The 20,172-nt window shown below is 43.6% G+C and overlaps 1 protein-coding gene across 6 annotated transcripts; it reads left to right on the top strand.

Annotated features, from left to right (window-relative positions):
* The first annotated feature begins 58 nt into the window (after positions 1–58).
* On the top strand, positions 59–16,200 carry tmem248 (transmembrane protein 248). 6 transcript variants are annotated; one of them, XM_080483716.1, is made up of 8 exons: positions 59–363; positions 2,621–2,779; positions 3,544–3,832; positions 6,690–6,840; positions 7,519–7,702; positions 11,544–11,687; positions 14,846–14,900; positions 15,439–16,200. In XM_080483716.1, the coding sequence occupies exons 1-7, from the start codon at positions 361–363 to the stop codon at positions 14,855–14,857; spliced, it is 942 nt and encodes a 313-aa protein (XP_080339842.1). In that variant the 5' UTR covers positions 59–360; the 3' UTR covers positions 14,858–14,900; positions 15,439–16,200. The 6 variants fall into 6 exon arrangements, with proteins under 6 accessions (XP_080339842.1, XP_080339841.1, XP_080339838.1 ...); XM_080483715.1 differs by lacking the exons at positions 14,846–14,900; positions 15,439–16,200 and adding an exon at positions 12,665–13,912 and having other exon boundaries at positions 61–363; XM_080483712.1 differs by lacking the exons at positions 14,846–14,900; positions 15,439–16,200 and adding an exon at positions 12,665–13,440 and having other exon boundaries at positions 61–363; positions 11,544–11,725.
* Positions 16,201–20,172: the final 3,972 nt, after the last annotated feature.

Genomic DNA, 20,172 nt, shown 5'->3' with positions numbered 1-20,172 from the left:
TCTCACGTCAGCTTTGCACATACGCGTGATTTCGTTGCGCGCCTCGTACGGGAATCTCGGGAAGGCGGCGTTACGCAGTGCGGGTACGCGGAGGGGATGTCGGCAGGGAGGAGGACCGACACTAACAACTGACCTTATTCCGGGCTCATTTCATTAAACTGTGGATAGATGAGCAGGGAGAAGGATGGGCAGGAGCACACGCGGCGTGTCGAACCATGAAAGCCTGGCTGTCTCCACCGAACACCGACTTTTTAACGCTTTATTCCGGGGGGACTAGCTCCGCTCCGATGCTAACCTGCTAGCTCAGCCTGTGGCCCGTCGATCCTCCAGCGAACATCCGTCTCAGCACACAGAGGAAAAATGGTGAGAACTCCCAAAGCACTGCTCCGTCTCTTTCATCACACATCTACTCGGTTTAATTCCTGAATAATAAATGTATCCCGCTGTTGTCACGCCAGTAAACAGTTTGTGCTAGCAGCTAGCTCGTCATGCTAATGAGGATGACAGCTTAATGTCACACACCTGCTGTCAACTCACTCAGAAAGCTTCTTTCTCTCACCAAAACTCTTTTTTAATCAATGAAACACATATTGGTAAACGTTTCATTTTAACGTTAAAACTAATTTTTCGTCACAAAACATCTTTTTATGTTTTTTTTTTTATCATTGAAACTTCCTTTTTTTCTTTTTGTCACTAAAACCTGTTGATAACATAAAATCTCTTTTTTTTTTACTAACCTTTAATACCGTTATTCTACTCCCAAAGATACATTAATTGAATTAAATCATAAAAACAAAAGATTCAAACAGCAGCCTGTGGAAAAATGAGAAGCCATCATTTTCCATTATTATGGTTATTAAACAAGGGGCACGTTATGTAAAACGATGAAAGAGATCAATTACGGAATAACTGTTAACATTTGTTGAGATTTGTAGAGAGAGAGAGAGAGAGAGAGACCTTTGATTCAAGCTTTATAAACCTGAAAGTCACGTGGCTCCAGCTATTCTCTATTTTCCAGTATGTAAAATCAGAGGTGTAAATGACTCCTCCTCCTCTCCTTTGTTTGGAATGTCCCTCAGGTTGTAGAAACGGTAGTATGTAATGCTAATTAGCTGCTTGTCACTTCTGCTGCTTCATACCAGAACCATGTAGTTATGCCTCATTATGCTCTAGACTAGTTTCTGACCTCCCCCTTGTTTTCTGAGCAGATGTAGTGTCATTTACAGAGCTGTGCTGGTTCAGAAGTTGCAGGAGAAGTTCTTCTGGTGGATTAACCCAAAGGGAGTGAGCTTGTAAATATTCTGTAGCACTGTTTCCTGCTGTGAAAGCATCCGGTTGAACCAGTTGATGTGTTTCAGAACAGGACAGAGCACAGTGTACAGAGAATCAACAACATGACTGCTCGTGTATTCTGAATTCAATACTCAGATTAGGTGGAATTTATACCTTTTCTGAACATTAGAAATGTGGATTATTTGGTATAATGTAGTATATTAGGTGTGTTGAGTTTAAGAGCATGAATTTTACATGATCAACTCCAATCTGTCAATCATGTGGTAATGATCAGGCCACGATGGAGAACAGGTACTCAAATCACACCTCAAAGAGTAACTTATCAACACCACGGTCATAGTAACTAGTAGCTGTGCACATGCTCAGTAGAGACAATCAGGACAATGTTTCCTCCGTCATGTCATGACTCCCAGACCATATTCTGCTGGACTTTGTAGTTTTATTTTGACAGTCACCGTATAAACAATCCAACTTCATGGTCTGTCCACTACAAAGTCCATGTTCTCCTTCCTGTTGTTAATGTTTAGAGCTCATTGTTTTCTTCTGTGTGTCTGTGTGTCTGTGTGCCTGTGTGTGTGTGTGTGTGGCTTCAGTACAAAAACAACCAAGAGTGGCACAACATCCTAACTACATAATTTTCATTATTTCAGTCATCACCATGGAAACAGACATTGTTTTCAGAACGTTGACATGTAAACATGAGACTTTTCTAAAACAAAAAATATAAACAATGTGTTTTAACTTGAAACGTTGTTGTGTAAATGAGGCCTAAATCTGCAGAGGGAACTTCAGCAAAATATGTAAAACTGACCAAAAAATATATTCAGTCATTCTGCTTGATGGAGACTCTTCTCACACTCCATAAAATTAACAGGTTGCGAATTTTCAGAATTATTAAAATGAAGAAACCACTAAAGTTCGAACTTCGAACAACTGATAAAATGGCTGCAATTGTATTTAATTCTCTGATTTGTTTTTGGGCCGCCAGTTAGAAGCTTTTTTCTCACTGGTTCCTTCACAATTACCGATTTTACTTTGTTCTATTATTACTGTGGTCTTTGAATAAATGTAGCTGTACTGTCCTAATTAAATGCCTTGATATATGTAGCACATTTAATAATCACAGTTTTTAAAGAGAATGTGATTATGAAAATATGTAAAGTAAGAAAAAACTATGATTAGCAGTAGTGAATGAGTCCAGTGATTTGATTAAAAGAATCATACTAAAGGCACTGATTACTTTCTTCGCTCCCTCTGAAGTCCAATTACTTTGGTTTCCCTGTCGGTGACTCTTGTATTCCACGTGTTGTGTTCCGTCTGTCTGCAGGTGTTCTTGTTGAATCCTATAGAGAACCTGAGGAGCTACATCAACAACCGTCCACCGCTGGTCATCTTCATGATCAGTGTCAGTGCCATTGCCATCGCCTTCCTCACCATCGGATATTTCTTCAAGATTAAAGAGATCAGGTCTCCAGAGTTGACTGAGGTGAGGGTCATGATGAGAATCTCATTACCGTCTCTCAAATATTCAGGATCATCTGTTAAGTGTCTTGAGCTTTCTTTAGGAGACTTGGGTGGCTGCTGAGTGGTAGAAGCTGTTTTTATTCTGTTTGTGGAGGTTTAGGGGCCACATACAAATAATAATACAAATAAAGTTATTATTATTATTATACACATCAGTTACAGTAGAAATAAAGAATAAATAACCTGGTATTAGTTACCAGTTAAAATGTTTGCATGCGCAAAAACCATTTTGCTTGTTTTTCTCCAAAACCAAATGGAAAAGTATTTACCTGTAGTAGATGTTTGAACTTCTCCAGTCAGAGCCCCGGCTGCTTCCATTGTCTGTAATTTGGTCTCTGCTTCACTGAAGGTTGGTATGAATCCTGTGGAAGTGGCGTCATCACCAAATGACAGGTTTGGTTTAGATGGCGAGCAGTCAGAGGTGAAGAGACGGGGGCCCAGTACACGCCCCTGTAGTGTGCCTGTGTTCTGGATGAGTGTGAATGATGTGCCTGATCTCTAGATCAGTGGGTCTGATAAATCTGGTCTGGTTCTAGTCTTGGTCTGGTTTTGGTTTTGGTTCTTGTCTGGTTTTGGTCTCGACTCAGGTCTCGGGTTAGATGGTCTTGACTACAACACTATTGAGTTAAGATGTGAGTGATGGGAAACGACTACATGTTGAAATGTGTTGAGGAACGAGGAGTTTTAAATGTTTTTAGGTTCTAAACTGTCCTAACTGTGTTTCAGGACTGGAACACGTTCCTGCTGCGCTTCAATGAGCTGGACTTCTGCGTGTCGGAGAACGAGACAATAAAGCACGGCCTGAATGAGTCGACCACGCCGGAGAGCATGGTGGTGACCAGCGGCCAGGCCCGCTCCAGCACCCAGGCCCCCCTCCTTTTGGAGGACTCCGGTCCCATCAACATCTCGGTCCCCATCACACTCACACTGGACCCTCAGAGACCTTTTGGAGGCTACTCCCGCAATATCACGCACCTGTACGCCACGGTGCTGGGGCAGCAGGTCGGCCTGTCCGGTAGGTTCTCTCAGTATCCGACTCGGCTCGCTGAGGAGGAGGATTAGATGTGTCTGGAGCCAGTCTTCAGGCACGTTCGTAATCCACCTCTGTCAAGGTTTAGAATTGTCAGAAACCTGATTTCCCCCATGTTAGAACCCCCCCTCACCAGGTATAATGCAATACAACACACCAAACAGAAAGTGCTCTAGAGAAGAAACTGCATGTTGGACTAATGTCTTTCTGATTAATTCACTTCAAAACTGTGATGAACTTCAGATTCTCTCTGACCTTTAACATTTGGCTGCGTTGCGTGTGTCATGTTGGTGTGAACTAATCTGTCCATCAGCTAAACAACGATATTAACCAAGACTTTTTGACTCATGTATTCAGGCTTGAACTATTCCTTTAATGTCCTTGAAACCTTCAGTTAAGAGGAAGCAGATGTTGTGAGGAGGTTGTCTCGATTATCTTTTCCGCCTGGGCAGGATCCCAGCGTCTCGGGGTAAACGATGGTTACTTAGCGCCACTAGCTGCAGAAGCTCTCTTTCTGAGGACGTTATTGTCCAAATGTTGAGTCCAGTTGTGCTCTGATGGAGCATACATGCCGGCTTGTTTGTACTTTCCCGAAGAAAGTACTGACGACCTGCGCTGGTTTGTTTACAATACACCTCTCCATTTCCTCACAGCGCTGGTTTTCACACTTCAGACACAACGATGATACCTGTATCCGATCGGTCTAGGCCTGGGTTAACAATGACTACCACTGGAGCCGTTGGCCTGCTGCACCTCAGTGGAAGCTTGAAGCTGACAAAAATATTTGACCCCGTTTCTGAAACGGTACTCTATTGGTATCGCGGTACTGACGCCTTTAAAACGATACTATACTGGGCCCGGCTGGTACCGGTAGGCCTGTCACGATAACAAATGTTGCTGGATGATAAATTGTCCCAGAAATTATTGCGATAAACGATAATATTGCCGTTTTGATGCCATTTTTCTACTAATATATTAACAATGGTATGATAATGCAAGTATACCCTTTTAAAGATAAATAAACTTTTATTTCTTAAGAATATTTAAAATAGGAATTGTATTATGAAAAAAGAGATTGTAAATATCCAAAATAAAGAATCAAAACCACCTCATGTCTCCTTCTCCTCCTCACGGGGGGGTCTCATGCTGCTCTCAGGTGTACCAGGTGCCCCCCCCCCCCCCCCCCCCCCCACACAAGAGTGATTGACAGGCAGAGTTGGGAAAGTTCAGTTTCTACATGAACCAGTTCAAAGTTCAGTTCACAAATTTTAATATGAACCAGTTCAGTTCATAGTTAGGGTTAAAAATGAACTAGTTCATAATAAAACAAATTTCAATATGTTGCTTCGAGCTTTGGAGTTACGTGATGCACCTGAACGCATCACCCAGTATCAGCACCATGAAGCTTGTTAACCCTTAAAAGCTGAGTCGTCCTCCGCAGGGTTCAAAGCATGTAAAAAAAAAAAAAGTACCAGCTTGTCGTCCAGAAAGTACTGTAACCACACGAAGATGAAGTATTAATGGTGGAGACAGAGTCTGAGGTAGAGCTGCTGTCTTCTACTTGTTTTTGTCGTGATGCTTCACATTTTAATGACGTAGGCGGCGGAGCCACTCTGGTGGCTGATGTTGCCAGATAGGCTGTTTTCCCCCTACATGATAAGACCTGTTTACAGTGAGCCTTACTGGGTTTTCACTGGAAGGATCAGAAATCTGGCAACTCTCTAAAACAACATTAAACTGTGAGCGCCGCTCACTAACACCAGAGTGAGCGCCGCTCACTAACACCAGAGTGAGCGCCGCTCACTAACACCAGAGTGAGCGCCGCTCACTAACACCAGAGTGAGAGACGCTCACTAACACCAGAGTGAACGCCGCTCACAGTGACGACTTTGGTAAATGAAACATTCTCCAGCCTGGAAAACTGATCCAGCTCATTTTTAATTATCGTGCAATTAATTGATTTATTGATTATCGCGACAGGCCTAGGTACCGGTATCTTATTTATTTAATTTTTTTTTCTGTCGCCGCGGAACGTCACTGTGTTGTGATTTGCACCGAGGAGAGTCGTCAGTCTCTCTGTGGGGGAAGCGTCGGCGGGCTGCTCCGCTTTCTGACTTGTTTTGGACAATCGAAAGTGCGGAAAACAGCACTCCGCTTTCTTTTCTTCTTCTTTTTTTTGCACTCCGCGCTTCATACTCGACCTACACAACTTTAAAATAAAAGTCAAAACAGCATATTTTCAGAACAATCTTCTCCCAACCGACCTTGTACTTTGAAAAGAATACCGGGTGTGTGTGAGAGTGAGAGAGAGAGAGAGAGAGAGAGAGAGAGAGAGAGAGAATTTAATTTTAGCCATTTAATGTTACAAAGATTACTGCATAGTAATATACCATTTAAAGATATTGGTCCTACTTAAGACAGGCTGGATCCAGTGTTGTTATTGTCCATCTACTGAGCACGTGCAGAAGTTAACTGTTTACTTTGGCCATGGTGGGCCTGAGCAGTCGCAGCATTTCTGCCGTCTACACAGAGACGGAGCCCGAGCTTTTTCAGAGTGGCGTTCTCACCGTTTACACGGCAACTGGTCGGTCCGTTTTCAAAAGTTCCACCTTGGAGTTGTGGTTTCAGTGGCTCTGAGCACCGTGGTCATATAAACAGACCCATATTGTGTAAACGGGCCCTAAGCGTTCGGCTGAAGGCTAACGGTTATAACGCAGATTCCATGTAAAGACTGAGGAGAACCGTTATATTTAAATTGTGACTTTGATAAATTAGATTGTGGCCTGTAAAAATTGTGACCCAGAAGTGAAAGTGGATCTCCTGATGTGCTTTCTGTGTGTAGGCCGGGAAGCCCATGAAGAAATAAACATCACTTTCACCCTGCCCGTGTCCTGGAACTCCGACGACTGCGTGCTGCACGGACACTGTGAGCAGGTGGTGTTCAGCACGTGCATGACCATCACGGCGGCCAGCAACATCTTCCCCGTCACAGTGTGAGTTGGAGATTCTGCAGCGCGCACACAGCGATTCTCCAGGATTCATGTAGAACTACAGCAGGAATCAGCAGGAGATGGGTTCATTTTGTACTGAACTGCAAGAAAACTAGAGCAAGTTGTGTTGTTAATATTGTTAATACTCAATTAAATATGGAAATGACAGATTTACAATAAAAAATGATTGCACATGTGTACACACACACACACACACACACACACACACACACACACACACACACACCCCCCGAGTCGGTAATTAAACTTATTTAGCCTCTTTCTTTTCCATTTGTTGTTTCTTTTAATATAATAATGATAGTAAAGAATTAATTTCTATGTAAAAATATCAGAGTAATATATATTTTTTCTATGTTTTTCAAATGTTTTAACCTCAGGTCACCATAATGACAAAATTACTTCAAACTTTATAAAAACTGAGTTGACGAGTCAGTGAGATTTTAGCTGTGAGATAAATGAATGAAACACTCCACCTTCAGAGGTATTCTGTCATTGCTTGTGAAAAGTGAATTAAAATGATCGTACATGTTTGGAGGAAATGTTGTAACATGTTACAGATAAACGGCGACAGAAGCAAGTCTGGAAGTTCTCTGTTCAAACCAATGAAATGTGAGCAGATCCTGGACAGACGTCCTCTGAAAGTGTGTGTTTGTCCAGCAGGCAGCCGCCACACTGTGTGCCGGAGACGTACACCAACGCCACGTCCTGGTACAAGGTGTTCACCACAGTGCGAGATTCAGACACCAAGTACAATCAGGACTACAACCCCTTCTTTTGTTACAAAGGAGCCATCGGCAAAGTGTACCACGCACTCAACCCAAAGCTCACCGTCATCGTCCCCGATGTGAGTCCACACCTCCACATTCTCTTCTCTTAAGACCGACACACTGTGCCGCTTTCCGCCGTCGCCAATGAAAGATGGCAGTCGTTGGAGCATCGTGGCAATATCTTTGGTGTTTGCGTGAAGTTGGTGGTCCTACGTCACACTGAGACTGGTTCAAGGATAAAATTCAGGTGGTGTGAGAAACATGTGGTGATGGTGACCCGTTTGTTATGTTTACATGCGTGTTTTGTTGGAAAATGAAGCACTATATCGGTAAAGTGCTAACAAGTACATACTTCAGAAATTGTCATCCTACGTTGGCCTCTCTTTCCTACGAAAGAATATTAGTGCCACGAAAGAAGAAAAACAAATGTGGAGGTTAAAAAAACAAATAAAAACAAAAAAAACACACATCCGCTTCAGAAAAAGTCAAAAATCAAAGTGGAGATTTTTTTTTCTCATGAAGGAAAAAAAGTGTTTTTGTTTTGTTTATACAAACGGAAGACGTCTGTCCATCCCTCATGTCCAATCACTTCATTCTGACTATATCGGGTTGCTTCCTGCTGATGAACAAGTGATTCTACACAGGATTTCCTTCATTAATAATAACCGTGCCTTTGTCTGTGACTGAACAACGCTGCAAAGTCTAATACTGATTATATAATACTGGTTATACTGCACCCTGGTAATGAGCCAAATCCTCTTCTGAAGCATCTTTTCACCACTTCATTAAACCGCCTGTGATGCATTTAGTAGAAGCAGTGGCATGCGCTGGCACGTGGACGGACGTTTCCACTTTGTAAAAGAAAAATATATATATATTTTTTATTCCTCCTTTGGGAAAAAAAAATATCCAGACTTTCTTTCTGAAGTGCATGAGGTTGATTTTTTTTTTTAATTCTTTGTTTCTTAACCTCCGAATTTTTTTTCTTCAGTGGCCCTGATCCGATAACGTACTTTCCGAGCCACGACAGCGTCCATATTCTCCTCCTCTTTGCTTTTTGTGGATTCCTCTCCAAACACATAAATACTATGACGACAAGATTCATGTTTATCTTTAGGAGGGGATATTGCTGCTCAATCATGTAGGATTGCCCAACAATAATCATATAATATTGTGCAATCGTGTCGAGTCACATTGTCCTGGGCTGCAGTTCCGTGTTTCCATCATGCAGTCTTCACACAGCAAACCAAAGGTTATTGGTTTTTGTTGGACAGTGCAGCGAGCCGTGACCCTGTGATTGTTAGTCTCACAGTCTGTAGGAGCCTTTAGACTCGGGGCCCATTTATACGGCAATGACTTCAAGTGAAAACGCAAAACTTTTGTTACGTTTAGGGAGTTTGTTTATAACTCATCGATGGTCGGAGCCAGTGAAAATGGCTCCCTGGGTGGAACACGCCACTGCCGTGGAATGGGACGTTGTTTTCTAAAGGTTCCCAGTTAAATGCAAAACTTTTCTGGAAAAAATGCAAGAACTATGGGTTTTCTTGAGAAAGGTCATTTAAATGGGGCCTCAGTCAGCCAAGATTATTACCACCTGCAGGTATCCAGCTCATCAACCAGGAAGACAAACTACTGCATATATAATCAACACGGTATCTGAGTGTACATGTAAAGAAAATACTTAAATTTTCTTCCTTTTCTTTTGCAACACAAGTCTGTAAATGCATTAATTCTATTATCGCTTTAATAGTTTAACCCTCAGGTAGTAAAATGCTCTCGCTGGCTGTAAAGTATGAGTTTGCTTATGAGACTGCAGTGAGGGGGGGGCGGCCATTTAAGTAAAAGGAAGAAAACAAAGCGAGTGTGGGCAGTGGAGTTAAGACTCCTACTCCTGTAATGACCTGTCAATATTGGTAAAGGAAGGGCAGCACAGACTGCTTAGCTGCAGAAACGGAGGTAAATGAAGCCACAGAAAAGCCACGGTGGCACAGAGCAGTGAATAAAGAGGAGGACGAGGCCCTCAGGGTCCATGTGAATCTAAAAACACATTCTGCTGCAGGGGATATCCACAGGGAAATGTCCCAGGGAGAGGACCGGCAGAGATGGAGGCAAGTGAAAACAAATAAGACCATTTCAAAGGTGCAGGATAGAACATGGAAGTAATACCACAGTTTGACATCTTGTGGCAGTAACATCCAGAATCAGGCCCGATTCACACGACAACGTTTGAGGTATAAACACATTGTCTTGGTGGTTTTATTTCAGAAAAGTTTCACCTTTTCAAGGCAACTTTCTGAAAATAATGTGTGTTTCCACGGCAATGGCAGAAACACTGTAAACCATGTAGTTTTCATGTTGGGCCACTAGTAGGTGCTGTTTGTTTTTGTAATGAAACCACACACACATGAAGCAGAGAACAGTGAGCTCTAAACAGGAACACTGGGAGAACATTCTAGTGGACAGAACACCAAGTTAGATTGTCATTACGGTGACTGTCAAAATAAAACCACCAAGTTGGATTGTCATTACGGTGACTGTCAAAATAAAACTACCAAGTTGGATTGTCATTACGGTGACTGTCAAAATAAAACCACCAAGTTGGATTGTCATTACGGTGACTGTCAAAATAAAACTACCAAGTTGGATTGTCATTACGGTGACTGTCAAAATAAAACCACCAAGTTAGATTGTCATTACGGTGACTGTCAAAATAAAACTACCAAGTTGGATTGTCATTACGGTGACTGTCAAAATAAAACTACCAAGTTGGATTGTCATTACGGTGACTGTCAAAATAAAACCACCAAGTTAGATTGTCATTACGGTGACTGTCAAAATAAAACTACCAAGTTGGATTGTCATTACGGTGACTGTCAAAATAAAACCACCAAGTTGGATTGTCATTACGGTGACTGTCAAAATAAAACCACCAAGTTGGATTGTCATTACGGTGACTGTCAAAATAAAACTACCAAGTCCGAGGAGAATGTGGACTGGGAGTCATGACACCATGGAGGAAACATTGTTCTGATTGTCTCTACTGAGCATGTGCACAACTACTGAGGAAGGGCTGGACTTTCTCTTATCTAGATAACTTCAGGATTAACTCAGGTTTTCTGTACTACGACGCTCACTCACTTCTCACCAGGATAAATCACCATGGTAACTGACGCTGAAAGTCTAACCTGCTCCGGAGCGGGTTATGTTATGGATAAGAGGTCAGAGCTCCGCCTCCTGACCAATCAGATCTCTTAGAAAACGCCCCGCCCATTCCTAAATGATGGTGATTGGTGGGTTCAGCTCTGAGCAGCAGCAGAGAGGAGAGGAGAAATTAATCTAGAACAATCTTTTGACATAATAAAATAAATCCTGGTCTCTGAGGCTCTGAAGGAGGTTCTGGTTCTGGACTTGTTCCAGGTTGTTTATCTCCACGATAAACAGCAGCAGTGTTGCTTCTAGCTGCTGGATGTGTTTGAATTCTTCATAATCTCAGAGATTAATTGATCCTTCAGTAATCTGTAAACTGCTCTGCAGGATTTCTCTGTGTGTGATTGGTCAGACGCTGCAAGCTCCGCCCCTTCCATGTGAACACGCAGGTCTGGATTGAACTAGTGAGTTGATAACCTGGATATGTTCACCAGGGTTCCTAGTACAGGCCTCTGGTTACTACTAACCTGGTGAGCAGGACCAGCAGCAGCATTTTGCCTGTTTATACGGTGACACCAGACCAATTGCTTTGTAAAACTTCGACTTTGGGAGCCGTTTTCAAAAAGCTGTTTTCTCAGTGACTGAGCACCAAACAGAAAAAGTTTTGTACAACAGAGCACGTGTGTGTGTGTGTGTGTGTGTGTGTGTGTGTGTGTGTGTGTGTGTGTGTGTGTGTGTGTGTGTGTTCATCCCCCACCCCCCTCCCTGCAGGACGACCGCTCCCTCATCAACCTGCACCTGATGCACACGAGCTACTTCCTGTTCGTCATGGTCATCACGATGTTCTGCTATGCAGTCATAAAGGGCCGGCCGGGCAAAGTGCGACAGAGCAGCCCCGACTTCTGTCCTGAGAAGGTAGAGCAGAGCCCGGCAGGGCTTTCTGAGCTCCACAGGTAGATTCAGACCAGCATGGATGGACCAGTGATCGGTCTCAGACTGCAGCCAATCACAACGCTCTGCTTCTCTTTCCTTTCCTTTCACAATACACTTCACAGGAAATGGGAGAAACAGCCAGCAGAAGCTATGAGTCGTCGTATTCCCTTTAACAGTGTGTTTCACTTTAAATGTTTCCACGACGACATTCCAAGTGACAGCGCCTTGTTGTTTTTTTGGAAAAGATTCGCTTTTACACTGCAATGGCTGAGACAGTAACGATGATGTAGTTAGTATGTCACGCCACGAGGAGGCGCTGTTGTTTGCTGTCGTAATGAAACCACACACACACATGCAGCAGAGAACAATCCGCTATAAACATTAACACCGACATCTGTTGTTGGATTGTTGTTACGGGGCCAACTGGGGCTGCGACTAACGATTATTTTGTTAAACCATTAATCTGCCCAATATTTTGACGAGTATTCAATGAACTGTTTTATTGTTTTTTACGTGTAACACAGTTCAATATGGAGCTGAATGGTTCATGTCTTTTTCACGCTTCCATTCAGGGCTTTTTCATCATTTCTGCAGTTAACCCTTTAAAACGAGACGTTTCATCATCACAACACAGCTGACACACAAGTCTCAACGTGTCCTTGTTTCTGGTCTTCTGTCTTTCTGTCATCATTTGAAACATATAGGATATTTTTCTGAATTCATACATGAACAATTTATTTTCTTTTTTTTTTTTATTTATTCAGTCATACTTTTCAGATTCCAACATTTCTTTTTCTGGAGCCCTCTAGTGGTGGCAGCAGGAATAGCAGCTCCCCATTACTCCACGTTTCCTTCTCTGCTCGGTGAATTCTGCTGAAAATCAAGCGCTTCTCTCTTCTTGTGCCGCTCTGATGATTCCTGTGATTTCATAATAACCCATCCGTGTTTTTGTGTTGCAGGTGGCATTGTCAGAGGGTTAAAAAGACGTCGGGGAGCTTCACCAGAACTTATCCCTAACATGGACAAACTCAAATGAAAAAAAATAAATAAATAAACAAACATACCAGTTGCCTAGTGAACCCTGGAAATACAATAAGGGACACAAAAGCTCTGTGAATGCATTACTCTTGCAATGTTGGGTTTCTCCAACCAAAGATATACAAGTGCCTGTATCTGTGGTGTAAATATTTGTAGGAACTCTGATTTCTGTGCAAAACCTTGTTTATTTTCTTTAGAATTCTGTTTTGTTTTTGTTTTGTTTGCCTGAGTCCCCCTCCGTGCCATGTAAGAACATGCAGTACATAAACCAAGCAGAAGGCTCCGCCCGCAGCGTCTGATCTTAGTGGAGTAAATCAGCTGGAAGTGTTGATCCTCTCATGTGATGATGAGGATGATGAGGGTTGGGTGGAGATGAAACCCTCGGCTGGCTGGTTGAGGCTGTCAGAATGAAGTTGATGATTTCTGTTAATGTTCCTCAGCAGCACAGCAGGAATTGGTTTTTGGGACTTTATCTTTGCTTTAAGACTTTTTGACCAGGACTCCTCCACTGTTGGACACTTCCACGTTCTGTAACGGTAAAAAACTCATTTCACGTTCAAGACGCGTCGTTGGGAGTAAAACTCGCCAACATTTAGTGCTTAGTTTAACCATTCTCATTATAGACCCCTCTCAGAACCACTCTGTTACCAGGGTTCACTTACAAGTGGAAATATAGAAACAATAAAATTTAATCGTTAAAAAGGAGAAAAGACCAAACTTTTTCTTCGTGGTTCGGCGGGTTTGTTTCAACTCGCAGTGCTGCACTTTTCTGCTCATCCAACAAATGCATGCGCCTCTGAAACCAGCAGGCTTTTAACCGGTTACACATTTCCCAGGAAGATAAAAGTTTTGGAGCAAAGAAATGAGCCCGCCAACGGATTCCCTGCGTCTGGGAGGAACGGGAGCTTTAGTCCAGAACCAGTCTGTCCTCGTGGACTTTGGTCAATAACGGCGATCAGCGACTCATTAGATCAGGGTTGTGAGCCGTGAAGGAGGACGCCATCCAGTCTGCCTGGTTGGTTCCCTCCCTCCCCCCTGCTCGCCTGCCTCCGTCTGGGTGGAGCAGGTGGTCATCTTGCCTTACCTGCTCTCTAAGCTTCGGGGTTCTCTTCTCTCTGGCCGCCGGTTCCTTCCTCTGCTGTCCTGTTGGATGAGGCTGCGCTTTGAAAGCCTCCTGAGACCTTTGTCCCCTTAATGTACATGTATGCAGTTATTTATCGTAGGATGCTTTTGAGTTCTGAGTGGATCCATATCAGCTGCACATCTTCACGTGTTGGCGTAGTTGGTGCACCGTCAGATTTCTTGCACATTTTGTGATGATTTTGTTTGGTGTGGAAGATCTCATGATCTCTGAATGAATGAGTTTGTTGGCCTCCATGTCAAATATAATTATACATGAATAATTATATTTATGTAATATATTTATGAATTATGCTTCTTTTTTTTTTAATGTAGTTCAACAAAATGTGCAAAAATCTCACCATTGGGAATGTGCACGAGTGACTTCGGGACACGTTTGCATCCTGAAAAGCGGCCGTGGACTGTGAGACATGTTTGGACAGATTATCTTGAGAACTTCACGTTGTCTCTCCACAATATAGCAATCCTTCTTTTCTCGTCTCCCCCGGTCTGGTTTTAAAGAACATCCCCTGATTCTCCTTTCCCACACTCACTTATTACAGTTAGAACTCTTCTGAGTCCTACTAACAGAACATCGCTGTCCCCGGTGGTGTCGGAGGATATTTCAAGACAATGTCTAATCCTCACAGATTCTAGAACTCTTGACATTCAAAAACACATCGGAGACATTCTAGAACATCAAACACATTCTAGAGCTCATCGTCTGCAACTCGGACCCGTCGAAGAACTGACCAGTTCAATAACTCGTGACAGATTCTAGAACTTCGACACAGAAGCTTCCTGCAGCGTTTAACCCGCCAACATCTTCCAAACTCGCCCTGCTGAGGAATCCAGAGGAAATGTTGGAGTTGCCAAATATGGTCGTTTGTCCGACGAAGGGTTGAGGAGAAAATTGAGTGAAATCAGAATATTAAAAGCCGTCTACGTCCGCTTTTCATCTTTGTGATTTCTTTTCCGTTCAGGAGCCTTTGTGATCCGTTTGACTGACCTGGGCTCCAGGCTGGTTCCATCTTCCATGTACCTGTTGAATGTACTTTTTTTCTTTATGAGCAGTAGAATCTAAATCTGAGATGCTAGAATTCCACACGACGTTAAACTGGCGGAGGCTTGTTTTTCAGTCGGAGAGGCTCTGCTCGAAAGGTTTGTGTTGGGCTGGTATGAGAGGGTTTATCGTGTGGAACACCACGTCCATCTTTGGATCGGGTGTGGACGGAAGCTTGTGGAGGTTTTTGCTCTCCTCCCTCCATGTTGAGCCCCGCTGGGGAAAGTCTTCCTGATTCTGACCATGTGTATCATAATCCAGCTCCTCTCGGCTTCATCTCCTGAGCTCCAACATCTGGATTTATGCGTTCATCTGTGGAAGATCTGGCTGCTTTCTGATTGGACTGTTTGAAGGGGGGGGGGGGGGGGGGGGGGTGCATCAAAGGGACTTGAAGCAATTTTTGCCAAAAGGTTGTTATGATTATTGGTAACCTGCATTTACCTGCTGTTTCCTTCTGACTTGGTTTGAGTTGCACCTCTTTAATTGCAAAATGCCTTAATGTTGCTCATCCAGCTTCACCTCTTCACATATCTACGGTGGCCAGGAAGGACCTCTGGAATGCAAAAGCCACATCACCAGTGCATTCATGCTGCAGCTTTAGCATCTGTTGCCGATTCCTCGTCGGAGTTGCAGCTTATACATCTATTTTATAGTTAATCAAATCACGCTGCAATGTCTTTGTTTTGCAACTCCAGCGTTTGTGTTGCTGCTTTTCATTGCGTTGTATGCAGTATTCATTTGTGATGCATCTTTTGCATTAGTTTTGCATTTGTACTGTAACTGTTGCATTAGTTTCAAAGCTTCTTGTGCTGCGATGACCTTTCTGAACCGCTGTACCAATCAAATATTGTAAAACACACCAGTTTAACACAGGCACATCTCCACACAGCAGTCATTTTCTAACGTTTCGCTTAAGTGTACATTTAGTGAAAGAAGGTTTTTTAGAGAGCAGCTACTTCGCTGTTGTAGTTTTCAAGCTACTCCGCCATATCACCAAGAAGTGTAGGACCACAAGCAGTGGAGCCACAACCTCCCCAGTTCCACCACACGCCGTTTGCTTTAGGTCCACATCCTCTTGGTCACGTTAGCAGCGCTTACAGGCGAGTATTAAAGCCAACTCTGTGCCTTCTGCACTGTCGAGCTGCATCCTCCTCCTTGTACATAGTTAGATAGGACTCTAGGTTTAAGTGTGGCTAGGACGTCATTCCAACCCTTCCCCCTCTCCAGTGGAACTGCTGTAAATGAAATCGTTTAAATAAACTGTCTCTCAAGTTCAACGTCGAGTCGTCTTCTGTCCCTGCGCCGCAGCCGAGTCCGATCACAGAGCGATTGATTAGAGGGCAAAATGGAATTAGGTTCTGTTTACATCATTTCAAGTTGTTTTTCTGTTTGCGTTTCAGAAAAGTTTCATACTTGGACATTTCCAAAACTAGCTTGGGATGCATTTTAAATACTGTTTTAATGCCCCCCCCCCCCCCCCCCCCCCCCTCGCCTCGCCTCTCTCCACCTTTCTACCCCCCTCCTTTCTCTACCTCTCTCTCTCCTCCTGCTCTCTTTGCCCCCCTCCCTTTCTCTCTCACCCGCTGCCTCTCTCAGGCCCTGTTTACACGACGTTTCATGTGACCACACCTTTTCCCTCAGAACAGGGTTGTGTTTCCAATGCAGCAGTGGACACGCCGACAACAATGTAGTTGCCGGGCCACGGGAAGACGCTGAGGATTTTATAATGAAACCACAGATGTGTAGAGAACAATACGCTATAAACATGAACAAAATGGAGAGAACCTGACATTCGTATGGACTGAATACGAATCGGATGCTGTCAGGGGAGATTCTCAACTATTAAACTACCGATATGGATGTTAAAACTATTCTACGTACTGGGAGTCACACCACTGCGGTCCGCCATGTTTGTTTACTACTATTTACAATGGGGGGGGGGTCGAGATGCGCAGTGAGAGGCTCCATCAGTCTGCAGGAGCGAATCGCGACCGTGAAAGAATCAGCTTGGGAACCGGGATAAGACTTTGCAGATACAGTGGGTTGCATAACTTTTACTGGTTGCTCTGTGAAGTAGTTTACATTTGTACGATATATTTTACAAATTTAACCACGGCTGACATTTTTTTTTTCCTGAGAGACGGATATTTCTTGTTTCCTCAATGAGAACTTTCTTGGCCGACTGCATTGTTTCCCTGCCTCCTCCTCCTCTTGACTTCTTCTAGTCCAGGAGTCGGCAGCCCGCGGCTCTGTGGTCCCTCTGCAGCGGCTCCATGAGCCTCGGTCCCACTGCAGTACACCACTGGGGTGGGGCGGTACGGTAAGGCGGAAGGCAAGGCAAAGTGCACCCAGACCCAACTGTTGCGCCGTCCCACTACAGAGAGTACGGTAAAATGTAGGCGGGTTGTGAACGAGGCAGAGATGTAACCTCATTAGGCAGTAATAGTGGTACTAAGGCCGTTCTCCAGTACCCAGTGGCTGTTCTCCAGTACCCAGTGGCCATTCTCCAGTACCCAGTGGCCGTTCTCCAGTACCCAGTGGCTGTTCTCCAGTACCCAGTGGCTGTTCTCCAGTACCCAGTGGCCGTTCTCCAGTACCCAGTGGCTGTTCTCCAGTACCCAGTGGCCGTTCTCCAGTACCCAGTGGCCGTTCTCCAGTACCCAGTGGCTGTTCTCCAGTACCCAGTGGCTGTTCTCCAGTACCCATACTGTCCATACTTCGTCCATACTTCATACTACTTGCTCTCGTGTACCTGTGAAACGTCATCAGTGGGAGACCATGTACTGATCCAATTCTTAGGCCGTTTCTCACAGAGTACACATGGAATACCCAGATGTGTCCTAGCTCCGCCCACTTTATCAAGGATGCATCGAAACGGACCTGTGCAGACTTGGGAAGCCAATTTACCCATAATGCATTTGGCAGGAGAAGCCGGAGGAGGAAACACACAACAGTGCATAAATAAATCTGAAATATGAGCTTCATAGTTTAACAGAGTGTAGTTTTAAGAGTGTTTAGGCCAGAATATAGTAGTTTAACATGTTGATATGAGGTTGATATTTCAAGATCATGCTGACCAGAACATTTGTTCTGAGGTTTTCTGAGATTGTGGCTCCAGACTGAGACGAGGCTGGCTGTGGTTCTCTACTGTGGTTAAACATGAGATCTAAATGTTCTAGTGTAAATCTAACAGTGTTCATGTACATTTAAATTTGCTGCTGAGGGGAAAGATCCTGTTTAAAACTATTTAACTTGACTGAGAGGTGAAGGTTCTACTGGCCATAGTGTTTTGTCTCAGTTGCACGAAAGTGTTCTACCCATTATACTAGAGGTTCTACTGGAGCTTCTACTGGTTCTATTGGAGGTTCTACTGGTTCTACTGGAGGATGCTGTGGATTCAAACTAACACCATGCACTATTGTAATCCAGGACTCCTGAGGAACCTGAAGCCTGGTCCAGTGGAGAAGAGGAACTCCTCCAGATGAGGAGTGAGGATTGTTTTTGATGCTTGAATTATTACATGTATATATTTTATTCATACATGAGTTAATAACTTACTGAACTGGTAGTGTGTCATTTTTTTTGTTCTATGTTCTCCTCATAGACCTCATAATTGTTGAAATTCACCCGAGACAATTTCTTCTTTAAAGCAACATTACATTGTTTATCAAATAAAACAGAGAAACGTTCAGTTCTATGTTTTACAGTCATAAACAATCATTTACAGTCTGTTGATCTCGCTGTCTTTATCCATCTATCTGCATATATTTACACATGAGTAGAGAACATGACTAGAGAACATGACTAGAGGACGTGACTAGAAGACATGACTAGAGAACATGACTAGAGAACATGACTCCATGAGGAGAGCTTCCTGTCTAGATGTGGTTCTGCTCTCTGAGGCCTGCAGGTCGTTCTTCAGGAGCAGGGAGCTGGACAGTGAGTCTCGCTCACACATCACTTCCTGCCAAGTCCCTCTGGACGTCCTCACTGTCACCTGGTCATCTCCATCATCATCCCTGCACCTTCCTCCTCCTCCCTTCCTGGGCCTTGCTCCTCGTCCTCCTCTTCCTTCCTGGACCTTCCTCCCCCACCTCCATGATGTCTCCCGCTGCCACACAGACAGGCAGTAACAACAGGACGTCTCTCCAGGCTCTCAGAAAGACGGAGCACCAGCAGGTTTGACCTGGAGTCTGTTGGGTTTCATCCTGCCTGTCAGTTAAAATTCACATGAAAACATTTGATATATTTTGATGTAATCATGAATCAGAATTTATTGTTTCCTTAGTGTTCATGATTGTGATTATTGAGATAAAGCAGGTTGCCAGTACAGTGATATAATAACTGTGTACTGCAGGAAAGGGTACAGTACTTCCTCCATCACCCAGCAGAAAGTACCTGGTGGATACAGTACTAGCTGGTACCAGTACTTTCTGGTACATGGAGGATCTGTGCAGGACAAGAGCATCCTGCACAGACCCCCAGTTGCCAATGTACACATCAATAAACCTCATATATTATAGACTCTTTTTTAACGACAGGTAGATGCAGGGAAGATTCTACCTTGCTGACATGTTTCAGCAGCATCTGTAGTCTGCAGCTGAAACATGTCAGCAAGGTAGAATCTTCCCTGCATATACCTGTCGTTAAAAACGAGTCTGTAATATACATGTTTAGAATGACAAAATGAACAATTCAACTATAAATAAACCTCCTTTGGTATCACAAATAACTCCACTATGATAGAGGGGGAAAGTTTTCTGTTTAGGTAACATGTGTTGGGCTCTGCAGGAGGAAGAATTACAACGTGACACCATCAACGGCCCCAGCAGGAGGAAGAATTAGAAGGTGACACCATCAAAGGCCCCAGCAGGAGGAAGAATTAGAAGGTGACACCATCAACCAGCAGTACAGCAGAATGCCTGATGGCCAGCAGGAGCGTCAGTATCAACATAACGATGCTCCTGGAAACCCTGAAGCTGGAGTCACGACACCTCCAGGAGAGAAAGGTTCCAGGGTAGGAACATTATTGACCTGTGTATCACTGCAGGAGGTTCTGGGAAATAAAAGAAAGAACTTTAGAATTTTTAAAAACTATGTAATTTCTCTATGTACATAATGTTTCTAACTTGTGTTTTTACTGTTGTAGGTTCTGCTGAAGTTTATTAAATAAAGTTTCCTTTATCTTCTGCTTGATATCTTTCTTTACTCGACAGTATAAGCCATGTGTGTATTTATGTATTTACT

Source organism: Lipophrys pholis (assembly GCF_963383615.2).
Source record: "Lipophrys pholis genome assembly, chromosome: 16".
NCBI lineage: Eukaryota > Metazoa > Chordata > Actinopteri > Blenniiformes > Blenniidae > Lipophrys > Lipophrys pholis.
The sequence above is the reverse complement of the archived record's forward strand: the minus strand, read 5'-3'. Positions and strand labels throughout refer to the sequence as shown.